Genomic DNA, 26,520 nt, shown 5'->3' on the forward strand with positions numbered 1-26,520 from the left:
GTTATCATATCTCCTCTGCCTTTCCTTAGCTTTTGTGGACATCGTTCTCACCATAAGCACACTTAGCACCGAGGAAGCAGTGATCAATGATCAACTGAGAGAAGCTGTGGGAAAAATTTCTTTACCATTCAACATCACAGATGATTCAGTGCTGACAAATTTAAGTTTGACTACAGGTGAGAATGCCTTAAATATTCATTGGGTTCTGACAGAAGTCTTAAAAAACATAAATTACCTATTTACTATTATTTTCTCTTTTACTCATCCGTTGTGTCCATTTTGTTTTTAGTTTGCCATAACTTTGATGAAGAACTGCAGTGTCGTTGTGAGCGTCCCTATCTATGGCCATGTCATGCCTGTGAAATGTATGGTAAATGCAGCAATGCCAGTCTAGAAAGTTGTGACTGCATCAATGCAATACCTAATGATGGGCAGTACTGTAAACGAAGTAAGTGGAGCTTTACAGAACCTAAAAAAAAGATTATTACCCCTCTATTTTTTGTGATGATCAATTAATTCTCTTTTAGTTTGGTTTACAGTGAATAAGATTATTTTTCATTTGCTTCACAGATGTCACCAGCATATGTCCACCAATAATAACAACAACACCAGCAACAACACCAACAGTGACACCAACACCACCAACAGAAAGTAAATAACATGATACATTCTCTACAGTGAATCTGATGTGTTGTTCATTCTTGTAGTTCTTTTTGGCAGTTTTGCACGTCATGTAAATTGTTATCATGTCTCCTCTGCTTTTCCTTAGCTTTTGTGGACACCGTTCTCACCATAAGCACACTTGGCACTGAGGAAGCAGAGATCATCGCTCGACTGAAAGCAGCTGTGGGAAATTTTTCTTTACCATTCAACATCACAGATGATTCAGTGCTGACAAATTTAAGTTTGACCACAGGTGAGAATGCTTTAAATATTCATTGGGTTCTGACAGAAGTCTTAAAAAACATCAATGACCTTTTTACTATAATTTCCTCCTTTACTCATCCGTTGTGTCCATTTTGTTTTTAGTTTGCTATACAAAATTTGATGAAGAACTGCAGTGTCAGTGTGAGCGTCCCTATCTATGGCCATGCCATGCCTGTGAAACGTATGGTAAATGCAGCAAGGCCGATCTAGAAAGTTGTGACTGCATCAATGCAATAACTAATGATGGGCAGTACTGTGAACGAAGTAAGTGGAGCTTTACAGAACCTAAAAAAAAGATTAATACCCCTATATTTTTGGTGATGATCAAGTAATTCTCTTTTATTTAGGTTTACAGTGAATAAGAATTTTTTCCCCATTTGCTTCACAGATGTCACCAGCATATGTCCACCAATAATAACAACAACGCCAACACCAGTGACACCAACACCCCCAACAAAAAGTAAAATACGTGCTACATTCTGTACATTGAATCTGATGTGTTGTCCTTCTTATACATATTTTTGGCTGTTTTGCTCTTGATGTAAATTGTTATCATATCTCCTCTGCCTTTCCTTAGCTTTTGTGGACATCGTTCTCACCATAAGCACACTTAGCACCGAGGAAGCAGTGATCAATGATCAACTGAGAGAAGCTGTGGGAAAAATTTCTTTACCATTCAACATCACAGATGATTCAGTGCTGACAAATTTAAGTTTGACTACAGGTGAGAATGCCTTAAATATTCATTGGGTTCTGACAGAAGTCTTAAAAAACATAAATTACCTATTTACTATTATTTTCTCTTTTACTCATCCGTTGTGTCCATTTTGTTTTTAGTTTGCTATAACTTTGATGAAGAACTGCGGTGTCAGTGTGAGCATCCCTATCTATGGCCATGTCATGCCTGTGAAATGTATGGTAAATGCAGCAAGGCCAGTCTAGAAAGTTGTGACTGCATCAATGCAATACCTAATGATGGGCAGTACTGTGAACGAAGTAAGTGGAGCTTTACAGAACCTAAAAAAAAGATTAATACCCCTATATTTTTGGTGATGATCAAGTAATTCTCTTTTATTTAGGTTTACAGTGAATAAGAATTTTTTCCCCATTTGCTTCACAGATGTCACCAGCGTATGTCCACCAATAATAACAACAATGCCAACACCAGAGACACCAACACCCCCAACAAAAAGTAAAATACGTGCTACATTCTGTATATTGAATCTGATGTGTTGTCCTTCTTATACATCTTTTTGGCTGTTTTGCACTTGATGTAAATTGTTATCATATCTCCTCTGCCTTTCCTTAGCTTTTGTGGACATCGTTCTCACCATAAGCACACTTAGCACTGAGGAAGCAGTGATCAATGATCAACTGAGAGAAGCTGTGGGAAATATTTCTTTACCATTCAACATCACAGATGATTCAGTGCTGACAAATTTAAGTTTGACCACAGGTGAGAATGCCTTAAATCAGTGGTCTCAAACCGGTGCTCAAAGGGCCGCAGGGGGTACTGGATTTCATTCCAACCAAACGAGACAAATACCTTTTCACCAATCTGGTTTCTTACAAGTGTAATCAGTTGATTGCAATCAGGTGCTGCTTATGTTAGTAGAAACCTCATTGGTTGAACTGTTTGTGCTGGATCTGTTGGAACAAAAACCAGGACCCACTGCGGCCCTTTGTGGAGTCGGTTTGAGACCGCTGCCTTAAATATTCACTGGGTTCTGACAGAAGTCTTAAAAAACATAAATTACCTATTTACTATTATTTTCTCTTTTACTCATCCGTTGTGTCCATTGTGGTTTTAGTTTGCCATAACTTTGATGAAGAACTGCAGTGTCGTTGTGAGCGTCCCTATCTATGGCCATGTCATGCCTGTGAAATGTATGGTAAATGCAGCAATGCCAGTCTAGAAAGTTGTAACTGCATCAATGCAATACCTAATGATGGGCAGTACTGTGAACAAAGTAAGTGGAGCTTTACAGAACCTAAAAAAAAGATTATTGCCCCTCTATTTTTTTGTAATGATCAAGTAATTGTCTTATATTTAGGTTGACAGTGAATAACAAAACATTTTCTATTTGCTTCACAGATGTCACCAGCATATGTCCACCACCAATAACAACAACGCCAACCACACCAGAAACAACACCAACAACAACACTAGTGACACCAACAGAAAGTAAAATACGTGCTACATTCTGTGCAGTGAATCTGATGTGTTGTCCTTCTTATACTTCTTTTTGGCAGTTTTGCACTCGATGTCAATTGTTATCATCCTCTGCCTTTCCATAGCTTTTGTGGACATGGTTCTCACCATAAGCACACTTAGCACTGAGGAAACAGTGATCATTGGTCAACTGAGAAAAGCTGTGAGAAATTTTTCTTTACCATTCAACATCGCAGTTGATTCAAAGCTGACAAATTTAAGTTTGACCACAGGTGAGAATGCCTTAAATATTCATTGGGTTCTGATAGAAGTCTTAAAAACCATAAATTATCTATTTACTATTATTTTCTCTTTTACTCATCCGTTGTGTCCATTTTGGTTTTAGTTTGCCATAACTTTGATGAAGAACTGCAGTGTCGTTGTGAGCGTCCCTATCTATGGCCATGTCATGCCTGTGAAATGTATGGTAAATGCAGCAATGCCAGTCTAGAAAGTTGTAACTGCATCAATGCAATACCTAATGATGGGCAGTACTGTGAACAAAGTAAGTGGAGCTTTACAGAACCTAAAAAAAAGATTATTGCCCCTATATTTTTTTGTGATGATCAAGTAATTGTCTTATACTGTATTTAGGTTGACAGTGAATAAGAAACATTTTCTATTTGCTTCACAGATGTCACCAGCATATGTCCACCACCAATAACAACGACGCCAATCACACCAGAAACAACACCAACAACAACACTAGTGACACCAACAGAAAGTAAAATACGTGCTACATTCTGTGCAGTGAATCTGATGTGTTGTCCTTCTTATACTTCTTTTTGGCAGTTTTGCACTCGATGTCAATTGTTATCATCCTCTGCCTTTCCATAGCTTTTGTGGACATGGTTCTCACCATAAGCACACTTAGCACTGAGGAAACAGTGATCATTGGTCAACTGAGAAAAGCTGTGAGAAATTTTTCTTTACCATTCAACATCGCAGTTGATTCAAAGCTGACAAATTTAAGTTTGACCACAGGTGAGAATGCCTTAAATATTCATTGGGTTCTGATAGAAGTCTTAAAAACCATAAATTATCTATTTACTATTATTTTCTCTTTTACTCATCCGTTGTGTCCATTTTGGTTTTAGTTTGCCATAACTTTGATGAAGAACTGCAGTGTCGTTGTGAGCGTCCCTATCTATGGCCATGTCATGCCTGTGAAATGTATGGTAAATGCAGCAATGCCAGTCTAGAAAGTTGTAACTGCATCAATGCAATACCTAATGATGGGCAGTACTGTGAACGAAGTAAGTGGAGCTTTACAGAACCTAAAAAAAAGATTATTGCCCCTCTATTTTTTTGTGATGATCAAGTAATTGTCTTATATTTAGGTTGACAGTGAATAAGAATTTTTTCCCCATTTGCTTCACAGATGTCACCAGCGTATGTCCACCAATAATAACAACAATGCCAACACCAGAGACACCAACACCCCCAACAAAAAGTAAAATACGTGCTACATTCTGTATATTGAATCTGATGTGTTGTCCTTCTTATACATCTTTTTGGCTGTTTTGCACTTGATGTAAATTGTTATCATATCTCCTCTGCCTTTCCTTAGCTTTTGTGGACATCGTTCTCACCATAAGCACACTTAGCACTGAGGAAGCAGTGATCAATGATCAACTGAGAGAAGCTGTGGGAAATATTTCTTTACCATTCAACATCACAGATGATTCAGTGCTGACAAATTTAAGTTTGACCACAGGTGAGAATGCCTTAAATCAGTGGTCTCAAACCGGTGCTCAAAGGGCCGCAGGGGGTACTGGATTTCATTCCAACCAAACGAGACAAATACCTTTTCACCAATCTGGTTTCTTACAAGTGTAATCAGTTGATTGCAATCAGGTGCTGCTTATGTTAGTAGAAACCTCATTGGTTGAACTGTTTGTGCTGGATCTGTTGGAACAAAAACCAGGACCCACTGCGGCCCTTTGTGGAGTCGGTTTGAGACCGCTGCCTTAAATATTCACTGGGTTCTGACAGAAGTCTTAAAAAACATAAATTACCTATTTACTATTATTTTCTCTTTTACTCATCCGTTGTGTCCATTGTGGTTTTAGTTTGCCATAACTTTGATGAAGAACTGCAGTGTCGTTGTGAGCGTCCCTATCTATGGCCATGTCATGCCTGTGAAATGTATGGTAAATGCAGCAATGCCAGTCTAGAAAGTTGTAACTGCATCAATGCAATACCTAATGATGGGCAGTACTGTGAACAAAGTAAGTGGAGCTTTACAGAACCTAAAAAAAAGATTATTGCCCCTCTATTTTTTTGTAATGATCAAGTAATTGTCTTATATTTAGGTTGACAGTGAATAAGAAACATTTTCTATTTGCTTCACAGATGTCACCAGCATATGTCCACCACCAATAACAACGACGCCAACCACACCAAAAACAACACCAACAACAACACTAGTGACACCAACAGAAAGTAAAATATGTGCTACAATTTGTGCAGTGAATCTGATGTGTTGTCCTTCTTATACTTCTTTTTGGCAGTTTTGCACTCGATGTCAATTGTTATCATCCTCTGCCTTTCCATAGCTTTTGTGGACATGGTTCTCACCATAAGCACACTTAGCACTGAGGAAACAGTGATCATTGGTCAACTGAGAAAAGCTGTGAGAAATTTTTCTTTACCATTCAACATCGCAGTTGATTCAAAGCTGACAAATTTAAGTTTGACCACAGGTGAGAATGCCTTAAATATTCATTGGGTTCTGATAGAAGTCTTAAAAACCATAAATTATCTATTTACTATTATTTTCTCTTTTACTCATCCGTTGTGTCCATTTTGGTTTTAGTTTGCCATAACTTTGATGAAGAACTGCAGTGTCGTTGTGAGCGTCCCTATCTATGGCCATGTCATGCCTGTGAAATGTATGGTAAATGCAGCAATGCCAGTCTAGAAAGTTGCAACTGCATCAATGCAATACCTAATGATGGGCAGTACTGTGAACAAAGTAAGTGGAGCTTTACAGAACCTAAAAAAAGATTATTGCCCCTCTATTTTTTTGTGATGATCAAGTAATTGTCTTATATTTAGGTTGACAGTGAATAAGAAACATTTTCTATTTGCTTCACAGATGTCACCAGCATATGTCCACCACCAATAACAACAACGCCAACCACACCAGAAACAACACCAACAACAACACTAGTGACACCAACAGAAAGTAAAATACGTGCTACAATTTGTGCAGTGAATCTGATGTGTTGTCCTTCTTATACTTCTTTTCGGCAGTTTTGCACTCGATGTCAATTGTTATCATCCTCTGCCTTTCCATAGCTTTTGTGGACATGGTTCTCACCATAAGCACACTTAGCACTGAGGAAACAGTGATCATTGGTCAACTGAGAAAAGCTGTGAGAAATTTTTCTTTACCATTCAACATCGCAGTTGATTCAAAGCTGACAAATTTAAGTTTGACCACAGGTGAGAATGCCTTAAATATTCATTGGGTTCTGATAGAAGTCTTGAAAACCATAAATTATCTATTTACTATTATTTTCTCTTTTACTCATCCGTTGTGTCCATTTTGGTTTTAGTTTGCCATAACTTTGATGAAGAACTGCAGTGTCGTTGTGAGCGTCCCTATCTATGGCCATGTCATGCCTGTGAAATGTATGGTAAATGCAGCAATGCCAGTCTAGAAAGTTGTAACTGCATCAATGCAATACCTTCAGATGGGAAGTACTGTGAACTAAGTAAGTGCAGCTACTCAGAGTCTGAACAAAGACTTTTACTCCTACGTTAGTAATGATTAGGGTTGGGCATTGTTAGATTTGAATGGTTCTGATTCCACGTTTCGATTCCAGTTCCAAATAATTTTCGATTCCCATTATTTCAATATGCATGGTAAAAAAAAATGCATAGTTTGCCTTCTCAATTATTTTTTAAATTATATGAACTTTCAATTAACTGTGAATTTTTCCCAGGGTTATTTTTGACTTGTATATGATGAAGTTTCTTTCCACAGGAGTGCACTTTCACAAAGATGTTTATTTTTCCAAAAGCTCACAGAGAAAACATTTACATATTGTCTATTGCCTATGTTTTAGAGTGTCTTATGCTGCAGGCATTTTTACGTGTTATTGAGCTCCCACTAATCTGCTAACTTGGAGCAGAATATCAAACAAACAAACAGACAAAAACAAAAAACTTGTAAAAAACAGTCTAGATTTTCAGGGGGTACAGTATAAAATCAGAAACAGTTTTTGTTGAGGAAAATGAACTTTTTCTCAGGCAATAAGCGTGAGCGTTCTGGACATATACTCCTGCAATGGAGAACACACGTTCACTGGGTGTAGATGAAGCTTGAACGCATAAATATAACAAAGCGAGAAAAAGTCCCAAATATTACGGAGGGGTAAGGTTGCTGTGAGCCACTACACACTTTACATACATGTACCTTAGCTGGGAGCTCCGACGAAGCATTAATAGAAATTATATATACTATATATTGATTATAATTTGATGTAGATCCGGCAAAATAATGAGGATTTCCTCATTTGTAAAACCGATTCTAAATCAAAAGATGCTTTTAATACTGGTGCCTTCTCTGTTGCTGCCCCCACCCTTTGGAATTCACTCCCTAAACCCATCCGCACTTGTTCAGATCTTCCTATATTAAAAAAAAAATTGTTAAAAACTCACCTTTTCAAACTGGCTTTTTTCTCTCGATTGTTTTGTACTGCTCACGTCGTGTGCGCCTTTTCTTTGTTTCAACTGTAAAGTGTCTTTGAGCATCGGTAAAAGCGCTCTATAAATAAAATGTATTCTTATTATTATTTTAACGGAGGTGGAAACGCGTTACGTAAAGTACGTAGGTGCTTATATAGCTACATTAGTCCAATGTAATAATACGACTTATTCTCGTACTGTTCCATCCATCATCTACCGCTTAATCCGGGGTCGGGTCATGGGGGCTGCAGAAGACCGACATGGTTTAATGTTTTACTTACCTGGTTCTGACTGGTTAGAGGACCGGTGCAGCATGTCAAATATTCGGCACTCAGCTATGCACTACTCGGCATTTTTATTCCATGAAGCCGGAGATGTTTAATCATATTGGTCGTGCAGCCACCTTTGCATGATATAGCTGTGTTGCAAATGTTGCACTAAGCTGGCTGGTCATTTTTCTTTGAGAAGTTGAGCCAAAAATTTGAGCGCCGCTGCACCGTGTCCATGGTTTAAAGTAAAGTTGCAATGCACAAACACACGCTTCATGTGGCTTCTTCTTCATGGTGTTCGACAGCTATTTTTTCCGATCGGCGGTCATGGCATCGCAACATGGAATCGAAATTTAAGAATTCGAATGGCTCGGGGAGAACTGGAGATTTAGTCCCGGATCCCATCGATGCTCAATGCTCGATGCCCAACCCCAGTAATGATTAAGTTTGTTTTTTTTGTATTTACTGTGAATAAAGAAATATTTTCTATTTTTTTACAGATGTCACCAGCCCTTGTCCGCCACCACCATCAACCACAACAATGCCAACAACAACACCAAACACAACAACAACACCAAACATAACATCACCAATAACAACAACACCAAACACATCAACCACAGCAATAAACATAACAACACCAACAACACCAAACACATCAACAACACCAAACATAACAACAACGCCAACAACACCAAACACATCAACAACAACACCAAACATAACATCACCAATAACAACAACGCCAACAACAACACCAAACACATCAACCACACCAATAAACATAACAACACCAACAACAACACCAAACACATCAACAACACCAAACATAACAACAACGCCAACAACACCAAACACGACAACATCAGCAATAACAACAACGCCAGCAACAGCACCAAACACATCAGCAACAACAACAACGGCGCCAACACCAACAGCGGCACCACCTCCACAATCAGAAAGTAAATTATCTTTAATATATACAACACTTGCATTGATTAATTTAAGATTCTAAGTACAATTACAAATCATAGCTAAATTTCAAAATTCCTCCTAATAACACCAATTGTTTTTTCTAATCTGATTGCATTAACACGGAGGTAATGCGCTATGACATTAGATTGAAAGCAACATTTGAAAATGCCACAAATCGTTGAACAAAGTGTGATCTGAGACCATGGTTTCAGGGTTCTCGCAATAAAGGGTGACTGTAATTTTAGCCTTTGTCTTGAGTAAAGACCATTTCTTCTTTGTGAAACTGCAGCCAATATCCAATATAAAGCATAAATCTTCTGTCATAAAAAACAACACTCTGATGTGACACTATGATCAACATATCAGCGAACAATAATTCTTTTAACAACCAACAGAATTTGAGTATCATCCCTAGCCCTACAAAGAAAATACAGCACTGATACTTCTAAAATATCGTAAAACACAATATTACACTGCATTGTGACACGTATGAGACTACGTGCAAAGAGGGCTAAACCATTGTGTTTAGACTTCCGGGCCCTTACAATCTTCCACTTACTTAGTGACTGCATTCTCATTTTGTCCACGAAATCGATCACTGAATCACCATTGGCATAATGGATAATGCATGCGCGCATTCATTTTACACCTGCGGCGCAAGAGCTGCTTCTTCAACAATATGAATAATTAAAAGCCAATATTTGGCAAAAGCAAATACAGGTGCTGCTAAAAGAGGAGAGCAAAAATTCCTGGCAGGCCCAAACATGTAGATTATCATCATCCATCATCACCTACCGCTTAGTCCGGGGTTGGGTCACGGAGGCAGCAGCTTTAGCAGGGAAGCCCAGACTTCCCTCTCCCCAGCCACTTCAACCAGCTCCTCCGGCAGGATCCCAAGGCGTTCCCAGGCCAGCCGAGAGACCTAGTCTCTCCAGCGTGTCTTGGGTCGTTCCCGGGGACTTCCGCCCGTGGGACATGCCTGGAACATCTCTCCAGGGAGGCGTCCAGGAGGCATTCGAACCAGATGCCCAAGCCACCTAAACTGGCTTCTCTCAACGCGGAGGAGTAGCGTCTCGACACCGAGTCCCTGCCGGATGACCGAGCTTCTCACCTTATCTCTAAAGGAAAGCCTGGACACTCTGCGGAGGAAACTTGTCCTTTCGGTCACAACCCACATAGGTGGCCATAGGTGACGGGAGGAACATAGATCAACTGGTAAATGGAGTGATTCGCTGTTCGGCTCAGCTCCTTCTTCAATTTCAATTCAATTTTATTTGTATTGCCCAATATCACAACAAGTTGTCTCAGAGGACTTTACAGAGTAAATTTGATAAACACTCAGATACAGTAGATGAATGAGATGAGTTCATGTCCTGGGCAAGGAAAAACTCAAAATACCCAGTGGGAAAAGAGAAACCTTGGGGAGAATGCCAGTCAGGAGAGATCCATTCCGAGGACGGACAGGCTATAGATGCACCAGGACTGATGATGGGTATTAGCAGAAGGAGTTCCAGTTTGTACAGATGCAAAGGAGTGAGGGAACATGTTGGGTTCCATCTAGCCAGATGAGACGGGGGGAAAAGGGGCACCGGGTGACTAGTGATGAAGAGACTAGTCAACTAAATATTAGAATTAGAAAAGAGAAAAATAAAGTAAAGACAAGTGGTAGGGAGAGTGAAAACCAGGGGATAGGACTCAGTGGCTGTACTTCCCCTAGCATTATAGCTCCTAGAGCAGCTTAGACTGAACTGTGAGTCCACTTCAACTAGCCTGACCATAGGCTTTGTCAAATAGGAACGTTTTTAGTCCAATTATAAATCCACAGACCATGTCGGTCTCTTTAATATTAGCTGGAAGCTGATTCCATAAGACAGGAGCTTGGTAACTAAAGGCTCGAGCTCCTACTGTACTTTTAGAGACCCTGGGAACTACCAGATCGGTGCAGAGCCCCCATCACTGCGGACGCTGCACCGATCCGCCTATCGATCTCCCGCTCCCTTCTATCCTCACTCGTGAACAAGACCCAAAGATACTTGAACTCCTCCGCTTGGGGCAGGATCTCATCCCCGACCCGGAGAGGGCACGGCACCCTTTTCTGACTGAGGGCGATGGTCTCAGATTTGCAGGTGCTAATTTTCATCCCAACCGCTTTACACTCGGCTGCGAACTGCTCAAGTCAGAGTTGGAGGTCACGGTTTGATGAAGCCAACAGCACCACATCATCTGCAAAAAGCAGCGATGCAATGCTAAGGCCACCAAATCAGACCCCTTCAACGCTTTGGCTGCGCCTAGAAATTCTGTCCATAAAAATTATGAACAGAATCTGTGACAAAGGGCAGCCTTGGCGGGGTCCCACCCTCATCGGGAACGAATTCAACTTACTGCCAGCAATGTGGACCAATCTCTGACACCGGTGTCACATGTAGATTAACAAAATGTCTTCCATAGAAACTGTCACTCCTAGTTAGTATAAACACTTGCACACGACACACCAACTCGCCACCGGCCACTCGGCACAAAGAGTTTTAAATTTGGGATTTTCCAAATGCAAAATTCTTGGCCAATAACGAAATCTGAATAAAGTGATCCCCCGTTTTTCGCGCTTAATGGGGACTAGAAGATCGATTATTTATCATCTAACATATCGGAGAAAATGTGACAGTTACAAAAAAAAACAACAACAAACAATTAAGTAATAGTTATGAGGTAGATATCTGACTTTTTTACAGACACCATTTCTTTCATTGTGATGCAATTTGTCTAAAAGTTTAAACAATTAATGATTCTAAGCTAAAAATGACAGACATTTTGAATAATAAATATAATTAGTTACCTTCGTTTTATGGCTGGGTTGAAACAAAAGCGGATGTGCGACGTCTGTAAACGGGTGTTTCCAGGGTAAAACGGACATATTAAAAATATTTCGGGGGCTTATTGAGCCATGAATCTGCTGTGGCAGCATATTGACATTGTTCTATCAAACACAACAGTTCTTTTGGATTAAAATACAGCAGTTTATTTTAAAGAGGGGTTCAATAGCAGAAACTGCTTTTTCAACCTTGTCTGTGTTTTCTTCCACACACACACACACACATATATATATATATATATATATATATATATATACATATATATATATATATATATATAACATGTTTTTAAGCACTTCAAATGTAATAATTATGACAATTTTTGAACAGGTCAGTGCTCCAGCGAATTATTTTTAAACAAGAATAAAGTAGAAAAATGCTTGTCTTTATGAAACGCTTCATTGAGTGAGTCCACTCAAATCTGCTCAAGCTGCTCACTAACACACAATGAGTTGCCACAGCAACTGTTTAGCAAGTTAAACGATGATTGACGCATAAGGCGCTTTTGAAGTTTGTGTCTATCGCAAGATCAAACCCAAACATCTGTCAATCCTTGTCAACTTTAATAAGCAACTCCAGTGCACTGCCTGACGAACAAAGCGCAGGGAGAGAGTGGGAGGGTAAAAGAGTGAGCCTACGCGATTAGCTCGGGACAGTTCATCTGTATTTTTATTTTATTTTTTTCTGAAAAAAAATCTGCAATAGACTGAAGGCACAAAGTAGTGAGGGAGACATTTGGCCGAAAGGCCGAAACATACGCATGCAATTCATTTTTTATTTCTTTTGAAAAAAAGTTTATTATTTTTTGCATTGGCATTGGTTCTACAACTTTGGAGGCTCGAGACTTTTAGTTTGAAATGTGCCGATTCTGAAACCCCATGGGAGGGTGCGTTCCAGGTGTTCTGTCAGATTTTGTACCCCATCAGAAATTGCAACTAATGGCAAATTTGGGACACTCAAACAACGGGTCTCACGCCTCCAGTTGCTAACCTAAATGAGATCTCAATGTACGTTTGTGTGGAACTGTAGTTGATAACAACGACAAATACCTATTTCGTTTTCGCCGAAAGTGGTCATAAACTTAATGTAAACTTATAAAGGTGTCAGTGTATAAACTTTTAATGTACTAAACCACCGCAAATGCACATGTATTCATTTAAATACTACTTTAATCAAGCGAACAGTATACAAAACTCCAAACTATTCGCGCGTAGGCTCAAATGCAGTGTACTCGATGTGACGCGGGACATCAATCGAAAGATACTTCAGAATGAGCGTGTAGCAACAATGAAGCAAATTTATTTTATTTTCCTTCGTTAAATAACTGATATATTTCTTTGATTCCTCAAAATACTTCCAAACTACGGACATGTTGGTTGTAAGCCAGTCATGTTAGCGCACCGTGTTTTGATTACGTCATCAACAATAGGACTAAAGTTCTTCACACTTTTCGGTGGTAAACTTTCGTCCTTTAAATCGAAAACACAATTATAGCTATTTTCAGCACTGAATTTTTTAGTCACATCTCCAGTTTAAATGTAAAAATTCTAAATTTAAATTGGTTCCAGTAAGCCACATGATCATGAGAATTTGTTTTAGGAGGCAAGCAAAAAATGAACAACTAAAATTGATTTTAAAAAGGAAATTCTGACATTATCAGCACAAATTGTCTTACACACCTGATAAAATGACATCAAACGGTATGACAAATGTATGTTAAAAAAAATTGCAGCAGTTTCACTTTGAACAAATTTCCCTTTACTCATACTAACTTGTGAAATGTTAGTGTACTTTAAGTTAAATTAGCGAGCATACTCAAATGTCTGCATTTTATTCTTCAGATGGGTTGATAGAATTGACAATAAATGATAAATAAGTGACTTATAGAAAAAATTGTATTATTTGTACTGACAAGCTACCTTTATTTTAGGGAGGCAGATGTCATTCACTATGTTGATTGACTTTGAGGACTCATTCAACAATGAAAACAGTTCTGTGTTCCAGAGATGTTTAGGTTCTGTAAGTGATCATTTTTAATGATTATTTCAAAGAATTGCAATTTTTCTCTCTCATTTGCATTGTGTAACTGTTGAACTCATGTGTTTGGGTGTGCTTACTGTCTCAAACAGATTCAAACACAATCTCGGATCCTTATACCAGGCCTACTATCAGCGGATCTTATACGTTTCAGGTAGATTTCATTTTTTTTTTTATTTAATTATTTGCATTTCTCCCCCCCGTCTTTAATAATCCTAGCAAATTATTATTTCAGCCACTTTTTGCACAAATTTTCATTTTCATGCTTTTCCATTCCTGGAATTGAAAACACTTTCTGAGATGGAACAAAATTTAATAACTTGTTTTAAAATTCTTATTAGATTTCCACAGGATGTTTAATTAGCTTTTTGAATGTTTTCCATAAAGGCCTGGAAGCACCATTGCTGACTTTGAAATCAATGCTCCCATAATTCGAGATCCAGATGTTGAAGCACTTTCAATCGCAATATTTAATGACCTAAAGACCACATTTCCTATGCTGTTTGAAAGTAAGTATCTTTCAAAATGTATCTTTCAAAAGAAACAACCTTGATACAGTGGCACCTCGAGATACGAAAGTTTCAGTGCACGAAAAATTACTTTCATGAAAAGATGGGTCAAGATTTTTTCACTTCATATTACGAAGCATACGAAAGATAATGCGTACTGCAGAGGATGTTTCACACTAGCGGCAGGCCTGTGTGAAAGGGTCCGAGGCAACCCATTCACTGTTTACGTGGGAGTGGGCGTCTCGGTGAAAGTGAATGGTGCCGGCCATTTTAGACGAAGTGAGTGAGTACGTTTTTGCCAAGGGGCGGGGCCCAAAATAGAAACTTGTTCTATTTTTAGTGTTGCCGCACTGACGTCAGCAACGCATGCAATAGCAGAGGGCCAGGCCTCCTGATATCTATGCTATCAGGCTGTTTAGGGGGCTGGATACACACAAATTACAGCCGACGAACCTTTAAAAATGCGCTGTTTCAAATTCCGTGAAGTAAGAGACAGTCTGGGACCACCATAATTATCACGATGTGCAATTGTGTGAAAATGTAGTTCATAAATGATACACAAAAAAAATAGCTATTATAATCTACCCTACTCCTTGAAATAGGAAAAAAAGCTTTCCTGTGCACCAATGGAAAAAAATAAATGCATTGGTACTTAGGACTATACGCAATATGCTTGCTGGAGTCTCACCTGCTATTCCATTCCTGACAGAGTCTACGTTAGCTTACGTGGCTCCTCCCACTTTGCGCTTGCCACGGGCCACTTTTCACACTGGGCTACCGCTAGTGCAGTACTTCTCAAATAGTGGGGCGCGCCCCCCCAGGGGGACGCAGAGCGATGCCAGGGGTGGCGCATGTGACCTCGGGGAACATGCTTTGTTGTTTTTTTTTTGCCGTACTAGAATAAAGTGTACTTGCACATCCACTCAGTTGGTGGCAGTGGCACTCTCATTTTCAAAGTGCGCGCAGTATTTTTGAAGTAAGCAAGAGCACACGGAAGAAACACATGAAGAGCTGGAGAGCTGTGCGCCGTTTTCAAAAGCCGTTTTCCGGCCGGAGTCACGCAGCGACCCGCTGTCTTCTCCGGTTTTCACGTGTCTGCCCGAGAAGTGCCATTTTCAGCTTGGGATCGTCACGACGACCGCCCTCACCTACGGTTCTCCCTCGGCCGCCGAGAATGCGCTTTTTTCGGGCTGTTTCCCCTTTTTGCTTTGACATTTAATATAGTGGTTGACGAGGAAAGACCACTGTTTACTGTGTCTAAAAATGATTATAGCGGACAGCCGGAAGCCAAATCAATTAAGACGCCACTTAAAGACATTAGACCCCAATCTCATTGATAAGCCGCTCGGTTGTTTTTCAGCGAAAACGTGCCGAATATTGCCAACAATCGTCCCGCTTTGTCAGTGTTATACCAGTAAACCAGTGAGCACTGTTAGCTGTTAGCATGCTCAGTGCAATATAACCCCACATCATTGCAAACTGGGGGTGACACTGGGAGCAGTGAGCAGCGAAAATAAAAACTGTTCTTCTGTCCAAAGACACTTTTTTTTTTCTTCATCAGTTTTCTTCTTCAATTTTTCCCATATTGTCCTCATGAGTTGATGTTTCTAATCAATTTGAATTTGTGTGTGTGTGTGTGTGTGGGGGGGGGGGTGTCAAGTCATCAATCAATCAAAAGTGTGTTTCAGGAAAAAACGGGCCGGCACATTCAGAAAGTGAAAAAGGGGTAAAATTAAGTCTGAAAATTATGCAAATAATTCACTTAAAGTGATCCTCTAACTTAAATACATGCAGGCTCTAATAAACCACAATTGTTCTCTTGTACTAAAATATGTTGTTAAAAACACATAAAATGTTAAATCAATGGCAATATTTTATAATATTTAGTCCATATTTTGACCGTTAGGTGGCGAAATGGTTTGCGGGCTCACAGTGATGACGTAATTGGTATCTTTCCAAATGTGTAGCGTGTTCAACAATTTATTGCTGCCTAAACTCGCGAAGTAAAATGCCACGATGTGCTGCTTTTGGATGCAATTTCCAGTCAAAAGGAAACAAGTGGAGTGAAGTGAGTGGTCAAGGTGGAATTATTATTTTTTGTGAATAAATGTGCATAAGTGGAAGCTTCTCCCCCTTTTTGGTCCCTGTATGCACGTATCCTACCCACTACGCGTTACAACTGGCGCCCGAACATTTTTCCTGGATCCTCAGTCAAGTAAGGGATCCGTCTATTTTCTGCATCTGACGGTCCCATCGCGTCTGCAATAATGGTTTTGGATCTGTCCATTTTTTTTATTCGTCGGTCCCACAGCGGCTTTTCGGCTCAGTCTATTTTGTGGAATCGACGGCCTGATCGCGGCGGGATATTGCCATGGGATCGGTCTAATTCCTGGATCTTCGAGTGAGTAACAAAACGCGGATTTGGATTAGTATTGTTATCTTTTTTGTTGACGATTCTTCGTGGGAGTTTTCCCCAAATCATTCTAAATAATTAAAGCACTATGGCATGCTACAGTGACTCTGACGTGGACCTTACAACAATGTTGGAGTTCGTCAGGGAATGCGTGTTTGCGTTCTGCTGAGCTCCCGAATGAACAGTGGTCAAGGTGAAAATATTATTTTTTTTGAATAAATGTACATAAGTGGAAGCTTTTCCCCTACCTGGTACTTTTATACACGTATCCTAGCTACCACGTGTTACAATGTACAAGACCTGGATTACGCAAGGTGTGCTCTTTGGCCTGTACTGTATATAAAGCACATGACAGCTCTGGATGCTAACAATCTACATAATTATATTGGGATAAGTTTGAAAACGCAATATGCTTACCTTGAATATCTGCTAATGAAACCGGAGTTCCCGAATCCCAACAGCATGCACTCTCGCTCCCAACCGGAGTTCCCAACAGGACTCTCTTGCATCACCAGTTTTGCCCAACTTTTGTCTTATCAGGTATTTGCTGCACGCATTTTTCCCTGAAGCTCGTCTTGTGAACGACCGGCAGTGCTGTCCTGCTCTTCACTTTTCAGATCTGGTTCAAATAGGAAGGGTAGAACTGACGACATGTTGGGAAACTAACGAGTGACGCGCTGGAATTGAGGCAACGGGACCAGTGACGTCACGTACTGCAACATAACAAGAATGGCGACCTATCACTTAAAATAATTTTACAAACTTTATTAAAACAAAATCATTAAGAGGGGTTTTAATATCAAATTATTATAACTCATACTAACATGTATCTTTTAAGAATTACTTGTCTCAAAAATAGAGGATCCCTTTAATAATGGTAGGGTCAATTCTATCGTTACAACATATGGGAAGACAGTCTAAATGACCTATATAATTGAACACATTATATAATGCAAATAAGGTTGCTCAACAATTGGTGGGGACAATTTGAGCATCCTGAAAAGTTAGTAGTGTTTTGCCCCTACTGTCCCAATGCAAACCTACGCCCTTACCCTATCAAAACACCCGTCCTCCACAAACTGCGCTGGCTTCCCATTACACTTAGGATACAGTTTAAAATCATCCTTCTCACATACAAAGCACTCAATAACTTAGCCACACTCTGCTCATCTAATGGAAACTTTCTCGCACGGCCCCAACAGATACAGACATGAAAATCTCTCCTCTTTCGACGAAATTCGCCATTATGAAGTCAAAAAGGGTGACCTACGTGAATTGTGAAGATCCGAGGAGAAAAGTTTTAAGGGGGGGTTTGGGAGATTTTTTTTTTTTTCTGTCGGACACTTGGTATGCGAGCGGGGAAAGCGGCACAAAGCCAAATAAGCGCACCAGAGTGGCCAAAACATTGACTTATTACAACGAAACAATGGAGGGTACACTGTTGTGTCCTGTCTCTTCAATGCCAAGCTTAGCTGCACGCCGTCACCCAGTTGTAATTTTGGAAGACGACAGGAGATAAGCTGGCAGATTGTCAATCCATCTAACTAACAACATGTTTTATTGAAGTTGCTAAGCCTGTCGCGAAATGCAATGAGTCTATTTATCGCAAAGTAAATAAAACTGAGGGCGGTAATTTTCAGGGCTGCATTTCATCGTCGCGTGGGTGCGTGCATAGATTTGTGGGTAGGTGCACACATGCGTGTTGATGTCATATGAGACTCCAGTTCTTTTTACAGATGTTTATTGGTCATCAACATGCCGTAGAATTAAAGTTCAGACGTACAAAATAAGGAAACACATCTATATTAAACACTGTAAAGGTTAGCATTGATACATTGAGGGTAACGGGGAAAAAAGACAACCTACTTTAGCCTGCTATAAAACATTGGCAGTCTTCTCCAAAACTCAAACTTGCGGTTAAAAAGTGACACTTCAAACATGAAAAATCGCAGTTTAACAACATTTGCAAACATAAAAAAAGGGAAAAAAATGATGACTGAACCACATGCAATGACAAAAGAGCTTTTTTGCGGAGTGTAAAGCTTCTTGTTAGCGGTTTAGCCAACTTACTTCTGATTAACATTTCAAAATAAAAGCACGCCATATTCATCATATAAAACAACGATTTCTGGAGTTAATCCCACATTATTCAGAATTCAGATTCTACACTAAGAGTATCTTAGTGGTTTTACCTTTATTATATAATTTAATTTGGTGTTTTAGGAGAGTTTGGAACAAATTTACATGTAAAATGTGATTCATTATACGAAAAAAATCATATGAAAGCGACTTCGGAACGAATTAATTTCGTGTCTTGAGGTACCATTGTGTTTTAACATTGTCTCACCCTTTGGCCTGTTTGTCTGGAAAACTGTCATAATATTATTTGTCAATCTTCTGTATTTTTCCTCTTTAAAGGTCAAGAAAACTTCTCAGAGCAACCAGATGTATTTTTTCAAGACACCGTAAAAATAAAATGTGGCCCACCACCGCAGGCCCTACAATTTTCTTTGACTTCATCAGAGTGGACGCTTGATGGTGTTTTAATAACTGCAGACGATCAGCATATTTTTTCACGAGATGATCGATCAGAAACGCTAATGATCACAAACTTCTTTCCCTCTGACAATGGTAAGAAAAGTGTACTTTGAGTAAATGCTCTTTCAAAAAAAAAAAAAAAAAAACGTATGAAAATAGACTACTGCACACAGTTAATCTTTGAAGAAAAGCAATTCCATCTAACAATTTCTACTGTTGAAATTCATTTTACTTTATTTTCATCTTCCACTTGTTGAAATGCTTTGTAATTAGTGGTGACGACTTCGGTTTTAAAAAACATTTTCGTTTCAGGACGTTATGAATGTCAGTTGTTTGATGGGAATTCGAGTTTTCTCCAGAACGCCAATCAATCAATCAGGCTTCAGGAAACACCTACAATTCAGATTGATCCCCTCCGAAGGAGTGTCGTTTGTCGGGTTGGGCAGGAAGTGTCTCTAGAATGTACTGTCCAGGACTCTTACCAGGTTGAGTTTAAAGACATCCCTAATTCAGGTAAAAATGAATAGCATCTTAAGTATATTTTGAATGTCTAAATTAGTGCTGCAATGATTAATCGATTAACTCGAGTAATTCGAATAGAAAAAAAAGATTCAAATTGAATTTAGCTGCTTCAATTATTTGTTTAATTAAAATGGCACTGCAATGGTTTGTTTTGAAAGTGTTTGCATATATTTTTATTAATTTGGGTGGATACACTGCCCTCTAGTGGCAACAGTAAACATGACATAACTCATTTGACATGGCTAAATCCAGCTGCTCCCTGTTAAGACCAACATAAGCTAAGTTTTTGTTTGAGCTAATGTTTTTTTATATGTATATTTAGCTGTTTTTTTTTTTTTTGTGGGAATATGTGTTTGAACCATTTGTTACGAGCATTGTTAAAGAAGAAAAAAACATTTTATGGCATTTAAGCTAGCGGACTTTTGCTATGTAAGTTTTGCTAAGCCAGTTGTTCTTTTGTTGTACTTTAATCCTCATTTATGTATTTATTTTTATTCAGTTTTAGCCTCAGCTCAGGTATATATATTTTTTATGTTCCTTATCCGATTACTCCATTATTCAAACTAACTAGTTCATCAATTAATCGACTACTAAAATAATCGATAGCTGCAGCCCTAGTCTAAATGTACAGTTGTGGTCAAAAGTTTACATACACTTGTGAAGAACATAATGTCATGGCTCTCTTAAGTTTCCAGTTATTTCTACAACTCTGATTTTTCTCCGATAGAGTGATTGGAACAGACACTTCTTTGTCACAAAAAACATTCATGAAGTTTGGTTCTTTTATGACTTTATTATGGGTTAACAGAAAAAGTGATCAAATCTGCTGGGTCAAAAATATACATACAGCAACACGAATTAGCAATTTTGGTGACTTAGAAAGCTGTGTCAGTGAAATGAGCTTCATAGCACGGCCTCCTTACTTCTTGTGAGTGTTTATGAGTGACTACAGCTGGTGACTTCTCTGAGGCCATTTAAATAGGGCTCACTGGATGCAAACGCCCACAAACGCTACAATGGGAAAGTCAAAGGAGCTCAGCATGGATCTGAAAAAGCGAATCATTCACTTGAACAAGTCAGGAAAGTCACTTGGAGCCATTTCAAAGCAGCTGCAGGTCCCAAGAGCAACAGTGCAAACAATTGTTTGTAAGTATAAAGTGCATGGCACTGTTTTGTCACTGCCACGATCAGGAAGAAAACGTAAGCTATCACCTGCTGCTGAGAGAAAATTGGTCAGGAGGGTGAAGATTCAACCGAGAATCACCAAAAAGCAGATCTGCCAAGAATTAGAAGCTGCTGGAACAGAGGTGTCAGTGTCCACAGTCAAGCGTGTTTTGCATCTCCATGGACTGAGAGGCTGCCGTGCAAGAAGGAAGCCCTTGCTCCAAAAGCGGCACCTTAAGGCTCGACTGAAGTTTGCTGTTGATCACATGGACAAAGATAAGACCTTCTGGAGGAAAGTTCTGTGGACAGACGAAACAAAAATCGAGCTGTTTGGCCACAATGCCCAGCAATATGTTTGGAGGAGAAAAGGTGAGGCCTTTAACCCCAAGTACACCATGCCTACCGTCAAGCACGGTGGTGGTAGTATTATGCTGTGGGGCTGTTTTGCTTCCAATGGAACTGGTGCTTTACAGAGAGTAAATGGGATAATAAAGGAGGAGGATTACCTTCAAATTCTTCAAGATAACCTAAAGTCATCAGTCCGAAGATTGGGTCTTGGGCGCAGTTGGGTGTTCCAACAGGACAATGACCCCAAACACACTTCAAAAGTGGTAATGGAATGGCTAAATCAGGCTAGAATTAAGGTTTTCATATGGCCTTCCCAAAGTCCTGACTTAAACCCCATTGATAACTTGTGGACAATGCTGAAGAAACAAGTCCATGTCAGGAAGCCATCAAATTTAACTGAACTGCACCAATTCTGTCAAGAGGAGTGGTCAAAGATTCAACCAGAAGCTTGCCAGAAGCTTGTGGATGGCTACCAAAAGCGCCTAATTGAAGTGAAAATGGCCAAGGGACATGTTACCAAATATTAGCGCTGCTGTATGTATATTTTTGACCCAGCAGATTTGATCACTTTTTTCTGTTCACCCATAATAAAGTCATAAAAGAACCAAACTTCATGAATGTTTTTTTGTGACAAAGAAGAAGAATCACTCTATCAGAGAAAAATCAGAGTTGTAGAAATAACTGGAAACTCAAGAGAGCCATGACATTATGTTCTTCACAAGTGTATGTAAACTTTTGACCACAACTGTATACGGATCTACAATTTAGCCCGGAAAGATGATTTGCCTCGCCAAATTGTGAGTTCAAGTGCCTTTTATCTTTTAATTTTACAGTGTGATTGGATTTCATCAAATGAACTTCAATTTCAAAGAACTTACTTATTCTGTTAGGAACTTCGGTGGTGTAGAGCATCAGTGCGTAATCATGACATCACATAGTAAAAACACAACACAATACCAAACCAAACAACAATATAGTGATCCCTCTCTACTTCGCCGCTCAACTTTTGTGCCCCCAGTGCATTGCGGACTAAAAAATATATATATGGCGGAAACACTCAGATGACTTCAAGTTCCGCTCTGAGACTCCCAATTTGGCCAACTTTCAAATTATCCGATATGCTTGTGTGATACATCATTGGAAAGCTTAAAATCTCAATTTTCTAGGGAAAGAAGAATTTTGACCTGAAGGGCATTAAAAAAAAAAAAAAAAAAGTTTTTTAAACAGCAAAATCCAATCTGGAGGTGAGAGCACAAGAGAGCAGAATTACAGACGCCATAAATTTAACGAGATATTATCGTGTACTTACCTTGTTTCGATCCAAAAACTCCATGTAGCATGTATCACTGAGTGTCAAGACATGGCTGTGAATGGCCTTAGCTGGATTTTTTCTGCTGGACTTCGCTTACCTTGGCAAAAGAGAATATGCAATGTTGCTTTAGCCTTTAAAGTCTGTACTGAGTGATCGCTAAAATGTAAATCCTAGCGTTAACATAACCTTCTCATTTGAGTTAGCATTAGCTTCAGAATGGCAAGTGTCCTCTTAACACAGGACGGTCTAAAGCAGAGCCACTTGGCTTTTCTGGTCAGCAAGTCTAGACTCTAGAAGTGTCCGATTGTTTAATATCCTCTAGAGGATGTTAAACACTCGGACAACTTTTTTTTGTCTATATGCATACATACAGTGAGGAGCAGAAGTATTTGCACCCCCTGTGTTTTTGCAAGTTCAGCCACTTCAAAAATGGGTAGAAGTCTGAAATTTCAATCATAGATACATTTCCACTCATAGACATAATCAAAAAAATCCGGAGCTCACATTGTATGATTTTTCAATAATTTATTTGTAATTTACTGGGTTTCATAAGTATTTGTACCCCTGACAATCAGCAATAATTATGACACTCAAAGAGTTGTCAGTCTACCTTAAAAAAAAGTCCACCTTTACCCCATAAGTAACCCACTCACCATCCATTTGAGCTCATTATTGTCACCTGAGCACCCCACAGCCAGTCATAATCCAATTGCTACCATGGGCAAGACCAGAGAGCTTTCGAAAGACACCAGAGAATAAATTGTTGAGCTCCACAAACCTGAAAAAGGTTATGGAACAATTGGAAAGCAGCTTGGTGAGAATAAATCAACAGTTGCAGCAATTGTTTGAAAATGGAAAAGGCAAAACATGACTGATAATCTACCTTGGACTGGGGCTCCATGTAAAATCTCTCCTCGTGGGGTATCAATCATGATGAGAAAAGTGTGGGCTCAGCCTAGAACTACCTGGCAGGAGCTGATCAATGACCTGAAGACAGATGGATGCACAGTTTCAAAGGCTACTGCCAGTAGAACACTACGGAGCAATTTTTTAAAAATCATGCATTGCTCAGAAGGTTCCCCTGTTGAAGCCAGTCCATTTAAAGGCTCGTCTCAAGTTTGCTGGGGACCATCTGAATGATGCAGAGGGGTCATAGGCGGAAAGTCATGTGGTCAGATGAGACTAAAGTAGAACTTTTTGTTGCTAACTTTACTCTTCGTGTGTGGAGAAAATAGAAGGATGAGTACAATCCCAAGAACACTAGTGCAAAGTATGGAGGTGGAAACCTCATGCTTTGGGGCTCCTTTTCGGCAAATGGGACAACATGACTTTACTGTATAAAGCAGAGGATGAATGGTGAAATGTATCGTCAGATTTTGAGCTTCAGCCTCTTTCCCTCAGTCAGAGACTTGAAGATAAATCGTGGCTGGATCTTCCAACATGACAATGATCTGAAGTACTTAGCCAAGCTGACCAAGGGGTGGCTGCGTAAAAAGCATACCAAGGTATCTTAAGTGGCCTAGCCAGTCTCCTGACCTTAATCCAATATAAAATCTTTGGACGGAACTGAAACTTTGTGTTTCTCAACGACAGTCCAGAAACCTGACAGATTTAGAGATTTGTGTGAGTAAATGGACCAAAATCCGTTTCCATGTGTGAAAACCTGGTGAATGAAAAAATACCCCTCAATGTCTAATTATAATTCTCATATATTGACAAAGATGAGGGAACCCTGAAGAACAAGAAACAGAGCTACTTAGCCACAGCATACTAACTTAACTGAATAAAAGAAAAGAGAACAACATGTACTAACAAGACTGATAACATATACAGTGGGGCCAATAAGTATTTAGTCAACCACCAATTGTGCAAGTTCTCCTACTTGAAAAGATTAGAGAAGCCTGTAATTGTCAACATGGGTAAACCTCAACCATGAGAGACGGAATGTGGAAAAAAAAAAGAAAATCACATTATTTGATTTTCAAAGAATTTATTTCCAAATTAGAGTGGAAAATAAGTATTTGGTCACCTACAAACAAGCAAGATTTCTGGCTGTCAAAGAGGTCTAACTTCTTCTAACGAGGTCGAACGAGGTCTAAGGAGGCCCCACTCGTTACCTGTATTAATGGTACCTGTTTTAACTCATTATCGGTATAAAAGTCACCTGTCAACAACCTCAATTAGTCACACTCCAAACTCCACTATGGCCAAGACCAAAGAGCTGTCGAAGGACACCAGAAACAAAATTGTAGACCTGCAGCAGGCTGGGAAGAATGAATCTGCAATAGGTAAAACGCTTGGTGCAAAGAAATCAATTGTGGGAGCAATTATTAGAAAATGGAAGACATACATGACCACTAATAATCTCCCTCGATCTGGGGGTCCATGCAAGATTTCACCCCGTGGCGTCAAAACGGGGAGCAAAAATCCCAAAACCACTCTGGGGTACCTAGTGAATGACCTACAGAGAGCTGGGACCACAGCAACAAAGGCTACTATCAGTAACACAATGCCCATGTTGACAATTACAGGCCTTTCCAATATTTTCAAGTGGGAGAACTTGCACAATTAGTGGTTGACTAAATACTTATTTGCCCCACTGTATATCTCTGTACATAAATAACACAAAATGCAACAAGATACATATGATTGAAACTAAAACAAAGTAAACTTACAGAAATATGTCTGGAGCACAAATAGCACAATGCAACAGCATAAACGTCTCATACAACTACTAACTCTCCCACTATTAGGGGGAGTAACATTACTATAGAACGGCCCTGCCCTCTAGCGGCCGGTGGCATTCTCTTCAGTGAAGAATTACAGAATTACAGAAAGCGCCTTACCAATGTAATTGCAAACAAAGGCTTATTCAGTAAGTATTAGCACTGATTTTCTCAGGGGTACAAATACTTATGAACCCCAGTAAATTACAAATAAATTATTGAAAAATCACACAATGTGAGTTCCGGATTTTTTTTAATTATTATTTTTTTTAAAGATTGTGTCACTTTTAGTGGAAATGCATCTATGATTGAAATTTCAGACCTCTATCGGTTTTCTAAGTGTCTAACCTTGCAAAATCACAAGGAGTGCAAATACTTCTGCTCCTCAACGACATATAGTTAGTGGCTTTTAGGTAGGTTAAATTGAAAATAATGTACTGCTTTTCCTGCTGAGTGTGTATTATCATCACAAAGTAGGCATTGTCCTTGTAGGCGCTACAATATGCGCTCGTCTGTCTATGTTCATTCGAAATTTATTCAATTCGAAAACTTAAAACAGCATAAATTTTACAGAAGACAATATTTTGAGTAACTGTCGACTAAAACTAGACGATTTGTATGAGATTTTGTTGACTAAATTTAGATGAAGACGAAAACATTTTGAAATAACTACAATATGACTAAGAGAAAAATGAAGAGGGCTGCTAAAAACAACACTGTTTTTAAAAAACAAAACAAAAACAAAAAAACGCACAAATGGAAGCAGCGATTGAATCAACAATCTTGGAACTGTGAGGCAGCAATGTATTTCTATCTACACTGTATTTACATCCACGTATGTATGTACACCTATACACACACGTGTCATAAGACAGAGAGGAGGAAGGAAAGTTAAAAACATTAAAACATGCTAATATAAATGGATAAATAAGTAGTCAATAGATCAGATATTCATCAGTCTGATGGAAGAAGGCCCAAAGCTGGAAAATCAAGTTCTCAA

General features: G+C 39.2%; 2 protein-coding genes and 1 long non-coding RNA gene across 3 annotated transcripts in view; 2 read left to right on the top strand and 1 right to left on the bottom strand.

The window, feature by feature from the left end:
- LOC130907373 (uncharacterized) overlaps positions 1 to 329 on the top strand; it is a 46,505-nt gene extending 46,176 nt beyond the window's left edge. Inside the window, exons 68-69 of the mRNA XM_057822372.1 lie at positions 30 to 176; positions 319 to 329. Coding sequence (XP_057678355.1) covers positions 30 to 176; positions 319 to 329 — 158 coding nt within the window. The remainder of the gene's footprint in view (positions 1 to 29; positions 177 to 318) is intronic.
- A 28-nt stretch (positions 330 to 357) lies between these two features.
- The window catches only part of LOC130907951 (mucin-2-like), a 44,267-nt gene continuing 18,104 nt past the window's right edge, over positions 358 to 26,520 (top strand). Inside the window, exons 1-31 of the mRNA XM_057823509.1 lie at positions 358 to 448; positions 571 to 651; positions 770 to 916; positions 1,030 to 1,191; positions 1,316 to 1,387; positions 1,505 to 1,651; positions 1,765 to 1,923; positions 2,048 to 2,119; positions 2,237 to 2,383; positions 2,739 to 2,897; positions 3,023 to 3,112; positions 3,226 to 3,372; positions 3,486 to 3,644; positions 3,774 to 3,863; positions 3,977 to 4,123; positions 4,237 to 4,395; positions 4,521 to 4,592; positions 4,710 to 4,856; positions 5,212 to 5,370; positions 5,495 to 5,584; positions 5,698 to 5,844; positions 5,958 to 6,116; positions 6,240 to 6,329; positions 6,443 to 6,589; positions 6,703 to 6,861; positions 8,607 to 9,068; positions 13,882 to 13,970; positions 14,081 to 14,142; positions 14,376 to 14,497; positions 19,329 to 19,541; positions 19,761 to 19,961. Of these exons, the coding sequence (XP_057679492.1) occupies positions 364 to 448; positions 571 to 651; positions 770 to 916; positions 1,030 to 1,191; positions 1,316 to 1,387; positions 1,505 to 1,651; positions 1,765 to 1,923; positions 2,048 to 2,119; positions 2,237 to 2,383; positions 2,739 to 2,897; positions 3,023 to 3,112; positions 3,226 to 3,372; positions 3,486 to 3,644; positions 3,774 to 3,863; positions 3,977 to 4,123; positions 4,237 to 4,395; positions 4,521 to 4,592; positions 4,710 to 4,856; positions 5,212 to 5,370; positions 5,495 to 5,584; positions 5,698 to 5,844; positions 5,958 to 6,116; positions 6,240 to 6,329; positions 6,443 to 6,589; positions 6,703 to 6,861; positions 8,607 to 9,068; positions 13,882 to 13,970; positions 14,081 to 14,142; positions 14,376 to 14,497; positions 19,329 to 19,541; positions 19,761 to 19,961 (4,342 nt within the window). The 5' untranslated portion in view covers positions 358 to 363. The remainder of the gene's footprint in view (positions 449 to 570; positions 652 to 769; positions 917 to 1,029; positions 1,192 to 1,315; positions 1,388 to 1,504; positions 1,652 to 1,764; positions 1,924 to 2,047; positions 2,120 to 2,236; positions 2,384 to 2,738; positions 2,898 to 3,022; positions 3,113 to 3,225; positions 3,373 to 3,485; positions 3,645 to 3,773; positions 3,864 to 3,976; positions 4,124 to 4,236; positions 4,396 to 4,520; positions 4,593 to 4,709; positions 4,857 to 5,211; positions 5,371 to 5,494; positions 5,585 to 5,697; positions 5,845 to 5,957; positions 6,117 to 6,239; positions 6,330 to 6,442; positions 6,590 to 6,702; positions 6,862 to 8,606; positions 9,069 to 13,881; positions 13,971 to 14,080; positions 14,143 to 14,375; positions 14,498 to 19,328; positions 19,542 to 19,760; positions 19,962 to 26,520) is intronic.
- LOC130907952 (uncharacterized) lies at positions 22,229 to 25,519 on the bottom strand. Its single transcript, XR_009061554.1, has 5 exons — positions 25,470 to 25,519; positions 23,678 to 23,781; positions 23,448 to 23,572; positions 22,792 to 22,891; positions 22,229 to 22,720 (listed from the first exon to the last, which is right to left on the bottom strand). It is a non-coding gene; the product is annotated as an uncharacterized LOC130907952 (long non-coding RNA).

The sequence above is a fragment of the Corythoichthys intestinalis genome, chromosome 19, assembly GCF_030265065.1.
Source record: "Corythoichthys intestinalis isolate RoL2023-P3 chromosome 19, ASM3026506v1, whole genome shotgun sequence".
Lineage (NCBI taxonomy): Eukaryota > Metazoa > Chordata > Actinopteri > Syngnathiformes > Syngnathidae > Corythoichthys > Corythoichthys intestinalis.